The sequence below is a fragment of the Balaenoptera ricei genome, chromosome 14 (genome assembly GCF_028023285.1).
Source record: "Balaenoptera ricei isolate mBalRic1 chromosome 14, mBalRic1.hap2, whole genome shotgun sequence".
NCBI lineage: Eukaryota > Metazoa > Chordata > Mammalia > Artiodactyla > Balaenopteridae > Balaenoptera > Balaenoptera ricei.
The window spans coordinates 40,736,254-40,753,359 of NC_082652.1; the positions used below are offsets into that span (position 1 = coordinate 40,736,254).

The following is a 17,106-nucleotide window of genomic DNA, read 5'->3' on the forward strand; positions in this document are numbered from 1 at the left end:
AACTCCTGGGAGAAAGCTCATCATTGGCCTGTGTGTGTTTCATGGTGGGGTGAAGACAGACAAGCCCTGGTTTGGAGATGCCCAGGGGAGAGATGCTGGCAATAACCTCCCCACATGGACCAATGGCAGCGTCATATTTCACTGTAAAACACAGAGTGGAAATGTGGTGTGGATAATCCGCATTTTCTCCCTGAGGGAAGTCTTTCTATTATTTAAGTGATAGAAAAATCACTGTGGAAAATAGCAGTTGTGGGCTTCAGAGCTGTACAGAAGGAACAGTAAATGTGAATTTCCTGAAGGCAAGGGACAAGAGGATTTTAATTAAGTGTGGTGAAGCTTGGCTGGGCCTGCGCTTACGGGCTGAAGTGGGTTAAACTGCTAAGGAATGTAGTTCTAATATTGGCTCAGGCATTAAATATGCACCTGCACTTTGATCCAGCAATTCTAATTCCACTTCTAGGAATCTTACAGAAATACTAGCATAAGGATATAAATATAGATATAGATTCAGGTATATACATAGATAAATAGATATAGATAGATGATCATATAACCTTATATGTTTTAAGAAAAATTAGAGACAACCTAAGTGTCTAACAATAGGGGATTAGTTAAATAAATGATTTTACATTCATACTATGGAATGGTAGGCAGCCATTAGAAGAATGAAGTATATCTGTATGTACAGGTATAGACACACTAAATACTACTGAGTAAAAAAAAAGTCGTGGCAAAAAGCAAGAACCAGAGTTGTAATCATCGTTTATATAGTGCTTACAACATGCAGATACAGTTTTAAGAGCTCTTCACATATTAACTCACTTAATCCTCATAATCTTCAGAGGTGGGTACTACGTTATCCTCATTTTTACCCAGGGGGATATTGAGGCATACATATGTTAAGTAACTTGCTCAAGGTCACACAGCTGGAGGCACAGTGATTCCAGACTGCATCCTCCTAACCACTAGGCAATATCAGGGGTGGGTGTGCTTTATCTGTAGAGGGCCAGGTAGTAAGTATTTTCAGTTTTGCGGCCCATATGGACCCTGTCGCAACTACTCAGCTCTGCTGTGATGGTACGAAAGCATCCATGTTTGCCTACAGATTTTCTTTAAAAAAAAAAGTACATATGTGTGCATTGTGCATTTTCAGATGTAGAAAATGGTTTGGAAGTATGAAAACCAAGCTATTATTAGTCATCATCTCAGGAGAGGGGTGTGTGTATCACTTTACGTTATTTGCATTCATACAAGTCATTATTTGCATTCATAAAAGTCTCTTTTTTAATCAAAGAACAGTTAAAGGGCTTCAAGGCATACTTTCATTCCTTTTATCTCCCATTGGAAATTCCTTTTTACTTCAAGTTTTGGAGTATCTTTGGCCTTGGGAAACAAGGCAAATATATGGGTAGAAGGAGTAGAGGCCCCTATAAGTAGGGTCACCAGATTTAGACAATAAAAATACCAAATGCCCCATTAAATTTGAATTGCACTTCAACTATAATGATGTGTTACTTATCTGCATTTCAAACTTAACGGAGCGTCCTGTATTTTATTGGGCATCCCTACCTACAGGACCACAGTTCTCAGTATGATGACATATAAAACTCTTCCTGGGGTCTGCTCAGCCCCGGTTTCACCGTTGCCTGTGGAAACGCATCCAGTACCTCTCACATCTGTCCACTTGGGCTCTCCGACAGGTGGAGCTGCGCCTGCAGCTGCGGGTCCCGAGGGTCGGCCACTACGTGGTCGTGGTCGAGTATGCCACGGAAGCAGACCAGCTGTCTGAGGCCGACGTGCACGTGCAGGGCCCCGGGGCTGACCTGGCAGGCCGGGTGAACATCTACAGCTGCAAGTACAGGTAACCATCCTGCCTGGGCGAGTCCTCTGTAACTGGACAGGCAGGGGGTCAGCTGTGGGAACTTCAGTTTTTATCTAACTTGGAAAGGTGTTTCCTTTTGGAGGCTGAGCTTGAAAACCAGCAGGGGAGTAGTTGTGCGACCCAGCATCTTCCCCAGCGTGGTATCAGAAGGCTTCTCCGTAGGCAGCACCTTGAAAATCTTGCATTTTCTTGAAAAGCTGTATGTTCTACTTACCATTTTGGCTCAGATTCACATGAAGCAGCACAACCTTTTTGCTTTACTCTGTGTCACCCTATGGGGGCCAGTGAACCCAGGGCTCTCCCCTCAAACACCGTGTAGAGTACACGGGTGCCTGGCACATTCTCCACTACTCCTGCCTTCACAACACGCCCTTCAGAACTGGGGATCATTAATGTTTGATGATCGTCAGGTGGAAAATAATTTGACAAAGGAATCTCAGATTCACCCTGACAAAGTTCATCTCTTCCAAGAGCGCTGACAAAGGTTTATTAAAAATTGTTTTCTTTGCATAATGTTTAAAGATGTATGCAAATGTTCAGAGTATACTTTAATTAAAGAATCAGTGCAAGGGATGTTTCCCCATGAAATTAATTGTAGAATAAATGGCACTGGAAGGCAGAGGCTCCTGAGAGGGCAGGGGGGTGATAACTACAGTGAACCCTCCCAATTCTTGGCCAAGACCTTGAATATTTTATAACCTCTATGTTTATGTGCTTTTTGTCTAACTCAAGATGACTTGAGGTAGTTGGACATTTTCCCTGTTTTGCAAATAAAAGAACTTATGAAAAATGTTAACTTTTGGTAGCTTAGATTGGAAAATTTTATGAGACTTGATGAAATGGTTATTAAATTAATATCACACTCTTGGCAACCCTACGGAATAAACTGTGAAAGTTTCTTTTCAAAACCTTAAAAAATCTAATATTCCCTTTTCTCTGGGATGATGATTAAAAAAAGAAACAAAGAATGTAATTATATATGCATTTTTAATAGGAACACCAGATGGCCCAGAATAGTTCCCTAGAATGTTCTGTCATTTTCTGAAAATACTAGTTTCATCTATAGGTGACATCAGCCACCACTGGGATGTACACTTGCCCCCTGAGTCCTGGAGACTGTTGGCCACAGGGCCTGGGGCCATGGCTTCTCCATACCCCATCCAACCAAGCCCACCCTCCAGTTCAGCTCTCTGACCCCTTCCACCTTGCAGATCAGGGCTTGATCCCTGCTCCACAGGGTAGAAAGTGGAGATGGCCCAGCAAACAGGAGGAAACATTCTTAATGACCTTCGTGACTCTTGACTATCTCAGAAGAGGCTGAGACTATCTATGCCAAGCAGAGGAGTGATTTCAAAACTAAAGAGAGAAAGAACACCCTTCCAGGGTTCCACAAGCCATAAGCATTGTTTCAGGACCTTTGTCTGAATGGTGTTTTAAGGAGAGAAGTACATGATATTCTGCAGATCATTTAGGCTTTGGACGTGGTGACAACACCAAAGTTCTCAATCATTAGATTTCCAAGACAATACTGCATTAGACTAGGAATCACTATTATTGTATTTAACCACTCCTAGGGAAGTCCCATGGTATCTTTTCACTTGTCTAAAATATTTCCTTTTTCTCTACTTTGCATGTCATGTGGATAAGTGAAAATGACCAGGCTTCAAGTAATAGAGTCCAAAAATATGATGCAATTGGAAAATATTTGACCCGTAAAAATCTATTTCAAATGACAGACCCTTTCAACATGGCATCTTCTCCTGCTGAGGTTTGAACCTTTCCCAGCATTTCTCAAGTGAGGTCTAACTATGTTGTTAAAAAACAATATCCCAACAGAAAAGTAGTGGTGCTCGTAGGAACACCGCTTTCCAAAATAGCGCTGTGATAACTCTGATAAATCTGATCTGCCCTCCATAAGAGAGGTGATCACTAATGATTCAATTATCCAGTTATTACTGTTAGTCTACTCTTAGTAAGAATTGAATAGAGGATAAACCTCAATCTAAGGGAGTCACTTAATATAGTTACTTAATATATTTAACTCCCAGAGTTATGGTTGAATCCAATAGAAATACATTTTAATTGACACATGTATTCACACCCACACACATGCACAAAAGGGAAAAGAAAACAGCTATTTATTGAGTTTCTAATGTATGCCACAAACCATGGCTCTTTATACACTATCTCATTTTAATTCTCACCTCAGAAGTATTGCATTATTTCAAACGTTTTGCAGAGATGGTCATTTTCTCTTAGCATGTCTCTAGTTCCAAATTATATTTATAGACCGAAAAGTTGCTACTTTAGAGGATGAAGTCAGAAGCATTCCTTAAATAATACTTCCTTTATGGGTTTTACTACGAGGCTGTATTCTTTAGTTCAGAATCTTACTTTAAATGTTCCTGAGCTCTGTATGTCCTCTGATGCCATGGAGGGAAGGAGGATTAGGAGGAACAGACTGAGATTCTAAAGGCAAACTCGGGGCTTCTCAGCCTCATTACTGACCCGGCATGAGATGGTCATTGTGAGGTCAGTAGGCAACTTTCATCTCCAACAGTACCAACAATATTGGTAAATTTCCAAGAAGGCTGTGTCTTAGACAGCAGACATTACTGGTCCTGGGGCTCTTTCTCCAGATGACCAAACCAAGTATTATAAAGCTGGGTGGAGAAGGTGTGCAAGGCCGTCAGCCCTGAGAGGTGCAACTCAGAACACAGTGGGAAGGTTCTTTTTCCCCTACTGATCATGGGCTGCATCCCTCCTAAACTCCACCTCCGGGGAAATTCATTGCCAGTGACCTGGTTAACAACAGGAGAAACTGAAGCGCAATCAGCAACCCCACAGGGCATAAAGTGAGGGAGACCAGGGGAGTCCGGTTAAGAAAACTGTTTCCTCTTGTAGCGTCCTCTGCCGGAGCGCTGTGACCGACAGCAGGAGTCGCCTTGCTGTGTACGAGCTGTTAGAAGATGCAGACGTTTGGCTCAAAGCACGGATGGCCCGATTCCTTCTGGTACGCTTCTGTTTTGACCACTGAATGTTAGAAGTATTTTTATTGGTAACCATATATATTTTTAAAAGCTTATTAAAGTTTTGGCTGGGTTTGTGTTACAGCTATAAAGTTAACCTGCAGATAATTGCCAGTGTTATGATGTTTATTTTCCCATCTAGAAATCTGTTTTGCCTCTTCATTTGTTGGAGCCTTTTCTATAGCATCCAATAAAGTTTAGTCATCAAATTTGAACACACTTCACAAAACACCATTTCATTAATTTGTATTTGTTGTTACTATTATGAATGAACTATCTTTTGTCGTGATATTTCCTAGTTTATTATTATTGCTGGTGTATAGAAGTGCCATTAGTTACTGTTTATTTTCTTTCCACTTTACTATTTTATTATGTCTATTAGCTTCTTGGCAGATTCCTTCAGAATTTTCAAGGTTGTAATCACCTGGTATTTTTTTCCAGACCATTGTTACTCAATTTCAAGAAGAGTATTTTCTTTTTTTTTTTTCACACACACACACTGTATTTTATTTTTACAAGAGATAAATCGACTGACACCAAGCATTGTACATGGATGACCACAACAAAAGCAACAATGATTGCAATTACGAAACATGAAACACACTCATACTATGTCATAATATTGACATTCAGTCCAGTAATCCTCCACTGTAACAGCTCCTTTACTTTGCAGTGAAAATTGATTTGTATATTCTTTGCCTCTGAGTCCTTGTGGAATTTTTTTTTTTTTTTAAATTCAGACAGAAAGTCACAAAAATTATACTCATCCTCATCAGTTCACTCAGTCCCATGTAATTAATTTTTTTTTCATCTTGATCTTTTGTTAGCACTTTTATGAGTTCATCAGTTTTTCATTAGAGTTCTGAAAATGCTTATTCATTCAGTTCAGCAGTACAGTCCGTTACCAGAAACCTGTACTTGTCAGAGTCTTTTCCATGTATTTCTTGAAGATGAAAGCCTTTTATAGGAACATATTTGCAAAATCATCAGAGTACACCCAGAACTGTCTGTAAATGACAAAAGACTTAAAAATGACCACGGTTAAAGATTTGATGACAGTTCATAATAATGCAGTTGACAAGAAAATTAGTTATTTCTGAGATATACATTTTAAAGTAATAACTAGGATTATTACTTATAACATTATACCAGAACATATAAGATTTTTAGAAATTTCATGTAATGTCTGAAACATTTATATTAACATATTTCCATACAAATAACCCAATAAAAGTTTAGTATTAGTTGTTTTGTTTGTTTTTTTATACTGCAGGTTCTTATTAGGCATCAGTTTTATACACATCAGTGTATACATGTCAATCCCAATCGCCCAATTCAGCATACCACCATCCCCACTCCACCGCAGTTTTCCCCCCTTGGTGTCCATATGTCCATTCTCTACATCTGTGTCTCAACTTCTGCCCTGCAAACTGGCTCATCTGTACCATTTTTCTAGGTTCCGCATACATGCATTAATATACGATATTTGTTTTTCTCTTTCTGACTTACTTCACTCTGTATGACAGTCTCTAGATCCATCCACGTCTCAACAAATGACTCAATTTCGTTCCTTTTTATGGCTGAGTAATATTCCATTGTATATATGTACCACAACTTCTTTATCCGTTCGTCTGTTGATGGGCATTTAGGTTGCTTCCATGACCTGGCTATTGTAAATAGTGCTGCAATGAACATTCGGGTGCATGTGTCTTTTTGAATTACGGTTTTCTCTGGGTATATGCCCAGTAGTGGGATTGCTGGGTCATATGGTAATTCTATTTTTAGTTTTTTAAGGAACCTCCATATTGTTCTCCATAGTGGCTGTATCAATTTACATTCCCACCAACAGTGCAAGAGGGTTCCCTTTTCACCACACCCTCTCCAGCATTTGTTGTTTGTAGATTTTCTGATGATGCCCATTCTAACAGGAGTGAGGTGATACCTCATTGTAGTTTTGATTTGCATTTCTCTAATAATTAGTGATGTTGAGCATCTTTTCATGTGCTTCGTGGCCGTCTGTATGTCTTCTTTGGAGAAATGTCTATTTAGGTCTTCTGCCCATTTTTGGATTGGGGTGTTTGTTTCTTTGATATTGAGCTGAATGAGCTGTTTATATATTTTGGAGATTAATCCTTTGTCCGTTGATTCATTTGCAAATATTTTCTCCCATTCTGAGGGTTGTCTTTTCGTCTTGTTTATGGTTTCCTTTGCTGTGCAAAAGCTTTGAAGTTTCATTAGGTCCCACTTGTTTATTTTTGTTTTTATTTCCATTACTCTAGGAGGTGGATCAAAAAAGATCTTGCTGTGATTTATGTCAAAGAGTGTTCTTCCTATGTTTTCCTCTAAGAGTTTTATAGTGTCCAGTCTTATATTTAGGTCTCGAATCCATTTTGAGTTTATTTTTGTGTATGGTGTTAGGGAGTATTCTAATTTCATTCTTTTACATGTAGCTGTCCAGTTTTCCCAGCACCACTTATTGAAGAGACTGTCTTTTCTCCATTGTATATCTTTGCCTCCTTTGTCATAGATTAGTTGACCATAGGTGCGTGGGTTAATCTCTGGGCTTTCTATCTTGTTCCATTGATCTATGTTTCTGTTTTTGTGCCAGTACCATATTGTCTTGATTACTGTAGCTTTGTAGTATAGTCTGAAGTCAGGGAGTCTGATTCCTCCAGCTCCATTTTTTTGCCTCAAGACTGCTTTGCCTATTCGGGGTCTTTTGTGTCTCCATACAAATTTTAAGATGATTTGTTCTAGCTCCGTAAAAAATGCCATTGGTAATTTGATAGGGATTGCATTGAATCTGTAGATTGCTTTGGGTAGTATACTCATTTTCACAATGTTGATTCTTCCAATCCAAGAACATGGTATATCTCTCCATCTGTTGGTATCATCTTTAATTTCTTTCATCAGTGTCTTATAGTTTTCTGCATACAGGTCTTTTGTCTCCCTAGGTAGGTTTATTCCTAGGTATTTTATTCTTTTTGTTGCAATGGTAAATGGGAGTGTTTCCATAATTTCTCTTTCAGATTTTTCATCATTAGTGTATAGGAATGCAAGAGATTTCTGTGCATTAATTTTGTATCCTGCAACTTTACCATATTCATTAATTAGCTCTAGCAGTTTTCTGGTGGCAGTTTTAGGATTCTCTATGTATAGTATCATGTCATCCACAAACAGTGACAGTTTTACTTCTTCTTTTCCAATTTGTATTCCTTTTATTTCTTTTTCTTCTCTGATTGCCGTGGCTAGGACTTCCAAAACTATGTTGAATAATAGTGGTGAGAGTGGACATCCTTGTCTCGTTCCTGATCTTAGGGGAAATGCTTTCAGTTTTTCACCATTGAGAATGATGTTTGCTGTGGGTTTGTCATATATGGCCTTTATTATGTTGAGGTAGGTTCCCTCTATGCCCACTTTCTGGAGAGTTTTTATCAGAAATGGGTGTTGAATTTTGTCAAAAGCTTTTTCTGCATCTATTGAGATGATCATATGGTTTTTATTCTTCAATTTGTTAATATGGTGTATCACATTGATTGATTTGCGTATATTGAAGAATCCTTGCATCCCTGGGATAAATCCCACTTGATCGTGGTGTATGATCCTTTTAATGTGTTGTTGGATCCTGTTTGCTAGTATTTTGTTGAGGATTTTTGCATCTATATTCATCAGTGATATTGGTCTGTAATTTTCTTTTTTTGTAGTGTCTTTGTCTGGTTTTGGTATCAGGGTGATGGTGGCCTCCTAGAATGAGTTTGGGAGTGTTCCTTCCTCTGCAATTTTTTGGAAGAGTTTGAGAAGGATGGGTGTTAGCTCTTCTCTAAATGTTTGATAGAATTCACCTGTGAAGCCATCTGGTCCTGGACTTTTGTTTGTTGGAAGATTTTTAATCACAGTTTCAATTTCATTACTTGTGATTGGTCTGTTCATATTTTCTATTTCTTCCTGGTTCAGTCTTGGAAGGTTATACCTTTCTAAGAATTTGTCCATTTCTTCCAGGTTGTCCATTTTATTGGCATAAAGTTGCTTGTAGTAGTCTCTTAGGATGCTTCGTATTTCTGCAGTGTCTGTTGTAACTTCTCCTTTTTCATTTCTGATTTTATTGATTTGAGTCCTCTCCCTCTTTTTCTTGATGAGTCTGGCTAATGGCTTATCAATTTTGTTTATCTTCTCAAAGAACCAACTTTTAGTTTTATTGATCTTTGCTATTGTTTTCTTTGTTTCTATTTCATTTATTTCTGCTCTGATCTTTATGATTTCTTTCCTTCTGCTAACTTTGGGTTTTGTTTGTTCTTCTTTCTCTAGTTTCTTTAGGTGTAAGGTTAGATTGTTTACTTGAGCTTTTTCTTGTTTCTTTAGGTAGGCTTGTATAGCTATAAACTTCCCTCTTAGAACTGCTTTTGCTGCATCCCATAGGTTTTGGGTCGTCGTGTTTTCATTGTCATTTGTCTCTAGGTATTTTTTGATTTCCTCTTTGATTTCTTCAGTGATCTCTTGGTTATTTAGTAACGTATTGTTTAGCCTCCATGTGTTTGTCCTTTTTACGTTTTTTTCCCTGTAATTCATTTCTAATCTCATAGCGTTGTGGTCAGAAAAGATGCTTGATATGATTTCAATTTTCTTAAATTTACTGAGGCTTGATTTGTGACCCAAGATGTGATCTATCTTGGAGAATGTTCCGTGCGCACTTGAGAAGAACGTGTAATCTGCTGTTTTTGGATGGAATGTCCGATATATATCAATTAAATCTATCTGGTCTATTGTGTCATTTAAAGCTTCTGTTTCCTTATTTATTTTCATTTTGGATGATCTGTCCATTGGTGTAAGTGAGGTGTTAAAGTCCCCCACTATTATTGTGTTACTGTCGATTTCCTCTTTTATAGCTGTTAGCAGTTGCCTTATGTATTGAGGTGCTCCTATGTTGGGTGCATATATATTTATAATTGTTATATCTTCTTCTTGGATTGATCCCTTGATCATTATGTAGTGTCCTTCCTTGTCTCTTGTAACATTCTTTATTTTAAAGTCTATTTTATCTGATATGAGTATAGCTACTCCAGCTTTCTTTTGATTTCCATTTGCATGGAATATCTTTTTCCATCCCCTCACTTTCAGTCTGTATGTGTCCCTAGGTCTAAAGTGGGTCTCTTGTAGACAGCATATATATGGGTCTTGTTTTTGTATCCATTCAGCCAGTCTATGTCTTTTGGTTGGGGCATTTAATCCATTCACGTTTAAGGTAATAATCGATATGTATGTTCCTATGACCATTTTCTTAATTGTTTTGGGTTTGTTTTTGTAGGTCCTTTTCTTCTCTTGTGTTTCCCACTTAGAGAAGTTCCTTTAGCATTTGTTGTAGAGCTGGTTTGGTGGTGCTGAATTCTCTTAGCTTTTGCTTGTCTGTAAAGCTTTTGATTTCTCCATCAAATCTAAATGAGATCCTTGCCGGGTAGAGTAATCTTGGTTGTAGGTTCTTCCCTTTCATCACTTTAAGTATATCATGCCACTCCCTTCTGGCTTGCAGAGTTTCTGCTGAGAAATCAGCTGTTAACCTTATGGGAGTTCCCTTGTATGTTATTTGTCATTTTCCCCTTGCTGCTTTCAATAATTTTTCTTTGTCTTTAATTTTTGCCACTTTGATTACTATGTGTCTCGGCGTGTTTCTCCTTGGGTTTATCCTGTATGGGACTCTCTGCGCTTCCTGGACTTGGGTGGCTATTTCCTTTCCCATGTTAGGGAAGTTTTCGACTATAATCTCTTCAAATATTTTCTCTGGTCCTTTCTCTCTCTCTTCTCCTTCTAGGACCCCTATAATGTGAATGTTGTTGCGTTTAATGTTGTCCCAGAGGTCTCTTAGGCTGTCTTCATTTCTTTTCATTCTTTTTTCTTTAGTCTGTTCCGCAGCAGTGAATTCCATCATTCTGTCTTCCAGGTCACTTACCCGTTCTTCTGCCTCAGTTATTCTGCTATTGATTCCTTCTAGTGTAGTTTTCATTTCAGTTATTGTATTGGTCATCTCTGTTTGTTTGTTCTTTAATTCTTCTAGGTCTTTGTTAATCATTTCTTGCATCTTCTCAATCTTTGCCTCCATTCTTATTCCAAGGTCCTGGATCATCTTCACTATCATTATTCTGAATTCTTTTTCTGGAAGGTTGCCTATCTCCACTTCATTTAGTTGTTTTTCTGGGGTTTTTTCTTGTTCCTTCATCTGGTACATAGCCCTCTGCCTTTTCATCTTCTCTATCTTTCTGTAACTGTGGTTTTTGGTCCACAGGCTGCAGGATTATAGTTTTTCTTGCTTCTGTTGTCTGCCCTCTGGTGGTTGAGGCTATCTAAGAGGCTTGATGGGAGGCTCTGGTGGTGGGTAGAGCTGACTGTTGCTGTCAAGAAGAGTATTTTCAATTAATTAGATATATACTATTAAGAGTTAAAATGCCAGCTTTGGCAGATTAAATACCCTTTTAATAGCATAACTTAAATATTGAGAATTGTGATAAATAGAGGCAGTGGGATCTGGGCTAGGAAGGGGTGGTCAGGTTTACAATAAATATCTCAGGGAACATAAGATTATCTAAGCATGAAGCAACTTCCTGATACTGTTAATATTAAGCATGTATCACTCTGGGAAATGCCAGGCCAGCCTGTTCTAATATGTTTTAAATATTTGTGCTTGACAGTATTAAAAATGTTGAGCTTTCTCTTAAGAACTACCTGGAGTTTAGTTTTTAAACATTATTATGTAAACTATATAATAATTTAAGACTTTTTAAAATAATGACTCTTTTTAAACATAATAAGTCAAGTGAATCTTAACCTCTTCATTTTTGGAAATTATAATGGGGCTGAACGTCCTTCTTCTAAGCATAAGTTTGCCCTTTTGAAATTGTCAGATGTCATTCAGAGTCAAGGCTGACTGGAAAATAAGCTCCATGAAGGCAGGAGTGTGTCCATCTTGGTCTTGCAGAATCCCACCATCTCAGTGCCTGGCATATAGTAGGTGTTCAATTAAAATTTTGTTGTTACCAAATAGCTTTGTGATCAAGCAGGTAATAGTTTTGATTTAAAATAAGAAGTATTAAGTTAATGACTGAATTTCTTGTGTGACTCAGAAACTAGCTCTGGAGACAGAGCCCAAATGTGCCTGAGATACAAGTCATCCTCTATTGAGAAGGATTGTTTGTAGTGGGAGCAACCCTCTTTCTGAACAGCGGGCTCCCTGGTTGCCCACCACATCCCTGCCTCTCCCTGCCAAGGGGTCTGAAGAGCCAGCATCGGCCCAAGGCAGGAGAGAAAAAACTGTCAAAAGTCGCTGACAGAGAGTTGTCTTTGAACTTTCACATGATTTTGTTTATTCATATAATTATTCCAAGAGCAATTTAGTCAGTGATCCTGCATAATAGTAAAAAGGATTTGTTGGACGTAATGATGCCAGAGGGAGTGCTATCCTATGATTTTTACTGCTTTACAATAATAGTTATAATTCCTCTGGATGAATTCTTAACGGCTTTTTGTTGTTGTTGTTGTTGGGTCTTCGTTGCTGCGTGCGGGCTTTTCTCTAGCTGTGGGGAGCAGGGGCTACTCTTCGTTGCGGTGCGCGGGCTTCTCATTGCGGTGGCTTCTCTTGTTGCGGAGCACAGGCTCTAGGTGCGCAGGCTTAAGTAATTGTGGTGCACGGGCTTAGTTGCTCCACGGCATGTGGGATCTTCCCGGACCAGGGCTTGAACCCGTGTCCCCTGCATTGGCAGGTGGATTCTTAACCACTGTGCCACAAGGGAAGCCCTTAACAGCTTTTTTAAAAGAATGTGTTTGGCTATAACCTTGACTTTGCTGATAACTGGGACGTACCTTCTTGTATTTGCTCGACAGCATCAGATTTGTATCATACCCACTGAAGAATTCTCAATGGAATATTTGAGACCTCACGTCAAATGCATTGCCAGTTATGGGAGATTTGTTAATGAAAGGTAATGTGTTTCCTTCCTTTATCCCTTGTTTGTGCTGAGTGATACTTAATGCTTTTAAGGCTGTAGATTTATATTTAACTTCAGAAGTGATCACAGGCCAAGGTGCTAAAGGCTGGTGATGCATTAAAAAAAACCAGAGAGAGCTAAATCATTCATTCCAGCAATCTTTCCAGAATTCCATTATATCAGGAAGCTGACACAGTAGCAACTGGGGGAAATGGTTAAGCCTCACCCTTGAGGGCAGTTACTCTGAAGTTCTATTCTGAGCCTTGTCAAGACTCAACTTTGTTCCAATCCTTTCATCTCTATGTCTGAGACTCCTCATTTAAAAAAACATGAAAATAATGACCCATCTCACAACTATGTTATGAGAATTAGCTAACCAATGATTATTGGGATTTTGGGAAGGTTGTTTGGATGTAGACTCAAAAATAATCTATGGATACAGTCATGACATCTTATGCATATGGTTGAAACCACCAAGACAATGAAATCTGGCTGTGCCTAAAAGAAATGATAGGCATGTGTTCTCTTTGTTTTTGTATAGTTCTATGTCAACATTGATGTTTAGAGGTGAATAATAATGTTTCATTGCATTGATCTCATTTAACAATGAATTTTAGTCCTAGAGAGGGAAGTTTTAAAAAGTTTCCATCTAGCTTACTTTCCTTCAAAATTAAGATTTTTTTTTTTCTGTCTTAGCTTATTGTATTAAGTGGGCAGCCAGAATACACTTGGCCAATCCAGAGCACTGAGTATGTTTGTATAAAGATCTCCACAGGCTGGTGGTTCTCTGGATCCTTTTGATGCTTAGACTCTGTATCTTCACCGGGGGACAGTTCTTCGGGTTTTGGTTATTTTTCAGTATTCTCCTTTTCAGTGCCACCTGTATCTCCTTGGTCCCTGAAACTCCTCCAACAGCATTAATTTTGGATGTTCCGAGCGGTGGGTTTTCCCCTCTCCTGCCCCAGGACCCTTTACCTTCTGCTGACGCTGTTACTGGAGTCACCTTGAAGGCCCCACAGGTAGGGCTCCCCCTCTGTGTGTTGCTCGTAAACCAGTGGTTCTCAAAGTGTGGCCCCAACCAGCCCCATCCCCTGGGAACTTGTTAGAAATGCAAATCTGCAGGCGTCACCCCAGAACTATTGAATTAGAAACTCTGGAGAGGGGCCCAGCAATCTGTGCTTTAACAAATCCTCCAGGGGATTTGGATGCCCCTAAAGTTTGAGCACCTCTGCTCTCATCTGTGGAGAATCCCAGGCATGAGGCATCCGGTTAATCCTGTCTGTGGCCGCCCCATCCTGACGCTCCTTTTCCCTCCTGCATCGCTGTCTACATAGTCATTTGGCAATTTTTCATGACCCATCTTAGGATAGGTCATATTTTCATGGGCTACTGCTACTTAACGTTGTTGAGTCATTAATTATCTTCCCAAATCAGAACATAAGCGCTTTTAGAACTCTAACAAATTTTTTGTGGCCCCAACTTGTAGGCCGGACATTCCCAATAAACACATATTGATTAATCATCTAGAGCACAAAGGTGAAGTATATGAAGGGAATACACCTTTTTTTCACTGTAAACTACACAGTTGCAGGACTTAATGTTTGTTCTGATGCCATTATGTCCTTCTAATCCTAGAGATGGCTTGTGTCAGTTCACATTGCATCAAGATAGGAAATTAACAGGATTTGGGAGAGAAAATTTCATAAGATCCCGTATGGGCAAGGCAACCTAGAATAATAGGGGGAAATGAATTGAAATCATGACAGTAGAGCTCTACTTCTGGTTTTGCTATAAAATTAGTGTATGACCTTTAGTCAGTCACCCTCCAAGGCACAGCTCTCATCTGAAAGATAATCTTTTATTGTTGTTAGTCTTGTAGGGTTTTTTTGCGGTTTGAAAAGACTTATTACTCACATAGTGAGGCTTTCTGGGGAGAGCAGGGCTCACACTCAAACCTGAGCAAGCACTGGGGTCTGAATCTGGTTTTCGTTGTGGTTAGGAGGGGGTGGGGGGGGAGTCTGGGTGAGGACTCCCTCTCCCATGGGCTGGAATTTGTGTGGCTAGAACTTCCCACGTATGCCAAGGGATGAACACCTGGGCTTTCTTATCAGCTTGTCCAGGTGTAGGACAAAAGGCAATAGGTGAGTGATGGAGCTTGAAAACTGTCAAACATAAAAAATGGAGTCTGACCCTTTGTTACACGGTTATTACAAGTAGTGCTTGAATGCTGGGAACATTCTTGTATGGCCTTTTGCACACACGTTGTGCCTTTCTGTTGTTAAATACCTAGGAATGCAATTGCTCAGTTATATGTTCAACTTTGGTAAAAACCACCACATAGTTTTCCAAAGTGATTTTACCAAATGTCACTCCCTCCAGCATCATTTATGGTTGTCCCACCGTTGGTTTGTCCATTCTGCAGCTGAGGGTTATTTGGTTTGTTTCCAGTGTCTGTGATCACAAATAAAGCCGCTCCAAATGTTCAAGGGAAAGTTTTGTGTGAATGTGGATTTTCACTTCTCTTGGCTAAATACCGAGGTTGTTTTGGTTTTTAACCTCAAAATATCCTGTGATTCTAATTATTCATAACCCTGCAGCTTGAGAAATATTTTTTTTCCCACCCAGAACCAAGTGACCTTGCGAGGACTCGTACCGCGTCCGGGTCGATACGTCATTGTGGTCCATTTTTATCAACCGGTGCATCCGACGTTCCTGGCGCAGGTGTCTGTGGACAGAGGGCGGCTGCAGCCAGGTGAGCTGCGGGGAGCAGGGCCGGCTGCAGGGCTCACCTGCCTTGGCAGGGGTGTGATAGGAACGCCTCTCTCTGCCCCCAGGAATCTTCCGTGCCTCTTTTTGCCCCCATGTGCTTGGCTGCCGGGACCAAGTGATCGCCGGAGATCAGGTTGAGTTTGACATCTCGGAGCCGGAGGTGGCCGTGACTGTGAAGGTTCCAGAAGGAAAGTCCTTAGTTTGGGTGTGTTCTGCTTATTTCTCAGCTTGCGCTTCACGTGGTTGCCTTAGTTGGCTGCTCTGTGTGTCAGTTTTGGCTCATGACAATAATTCCTCCAAGGAATTGAAGCCAGATTTATAGAAAACTGTTTAAATTTTACAGCTAACTTTACCAAAAAAAACGTCTTTCTTTGACAATTAAAATCAAGGGAAAGCAGAATAATAGAGAAGTGACTAGGAAGAAAAACCTCCCTGCACGAGCCTGGAGCCCTCTCCTTCAGCCCCTCCTCAGTGTCATCTGACAGGCCTCTCTCTGAAGCATTGAACACTCATTTGTTCTTGAAAATTTCTTTCTTATTGGCTTCCATAGCTACTTTCTCTTGTTCTTTTCCCACTTTCTCCACTGCTCCTTCAATGATTTCTCTTTCCCTTCATCCCCATATGTCGCCGTTCCCTCTGCCTCGACGGTGAGCCCCCTTGTTCTAAGATTTCTCTTTGAATAACATCGTCTGTGCCTGTCGATTCTGTTCTCTCCTCTGTGTGAATGACACCCACATCTGTGAACTCATTTCTCATCTTTCCTGAGCTCTAGGACCATCTACTGCACATCCCCATAGCCAGAGAGCTCACAAGTCCCTCCACCTTAGCCTGTTACCAGCCCAGCCCCGGGCACCCCCTACCCAGTTCTTTACCTTGGTCGATGGAATCGTGGTCACCCAATGCCTGTAAAGCCTTGGAGAGCCAGGAAGCACTGCCCAGGCCTGCTCTGTGGCCCTCCAGTTCTTGCTCATGCCTCCTCTCTCTCTGAGGATGTCATCTTCCTAGGGACAGGGGCCTGACTTTATTCATTTTGTATCCCCTGTGCCTGGAACACCATCTGGCACACGTACTTGGCAATGTTTATTGAACTGAATAACATGAGAGCAGTAGACTCTGTAAGCCGTAAGTTGGTGAGTAGTTGACGAAGATGTTTGAAATTTCCTGCAGCATTTGTTACTGGCGCAGTCTGGTTTATACAGGTGTAGAGAACTGAGCAGTATTTTTAAAGACCGGGGCTACAATTATTCATAATAGAGTATCGGATACTATATGAATTTCAGGGGCAAGCCACCATGTGAGTTTCCCCATTGGTCCTGCCATTTCGGTTTGCTCACATTTAAAAACACAAACTGCAACCAACCTCTGGAGATCCAGGGTCATCCCAGGCATGGATCACACAGGGCCCTGGCTGTCCTAACAGGCCCCTGCTCACCCCTGACGTCTCCTGTCCCTGCCC

At 40.3% G+C, this 17,106-nt stretch overlaps 1 protein-coding gene across 9 annotated transcripts in view; it reads left to right on the forward strand.

The window, feature by feature from the left end:
- LAMA3 (laminin subunit alpha 3) overlaps positions 1 to 17,106 on the forward strand; it is a 241,734-nt gene that overhangs the window by 122,465 nt on the left and 102,163 nt on the right. For all 9 annotated transcript variants that reach the window (XR_009497350.1, XM_059895307.1, XM_059895308.1 and 6 more), the window contains 6 exons: positions 1,701 to 1,861; positions 4,787 to 4,895; positions 12,778 to 12,875; positions 13,756 to 13,900; positions 15,507 to 15,633; positions 15,716 to 15,855. Coding sequence is in view for 8 of the 9 variants with exons in the window: in XM_059895307.1 (XP_059751290.1) it covers positions 1,701 to 1,861; positions 4,787 to 4,895; positions 12,778 to 12,875; positions 13,756 to 13,900; positions 15,507 to 15,633; positions 15,716 to 15,855 (780 nt within the window). In the remaining variant the exon portion in view is untranslated. The remainder of the gene's footprint in view (positions 1 to 1,700; positions 1,862 to 4,786; positions 4,896 to 12,777; positions 12,876 to 13,755; positions 13,901 to 15,506; positions 15,634 to 15,715; positions 15,856 to 17,106) is intronic.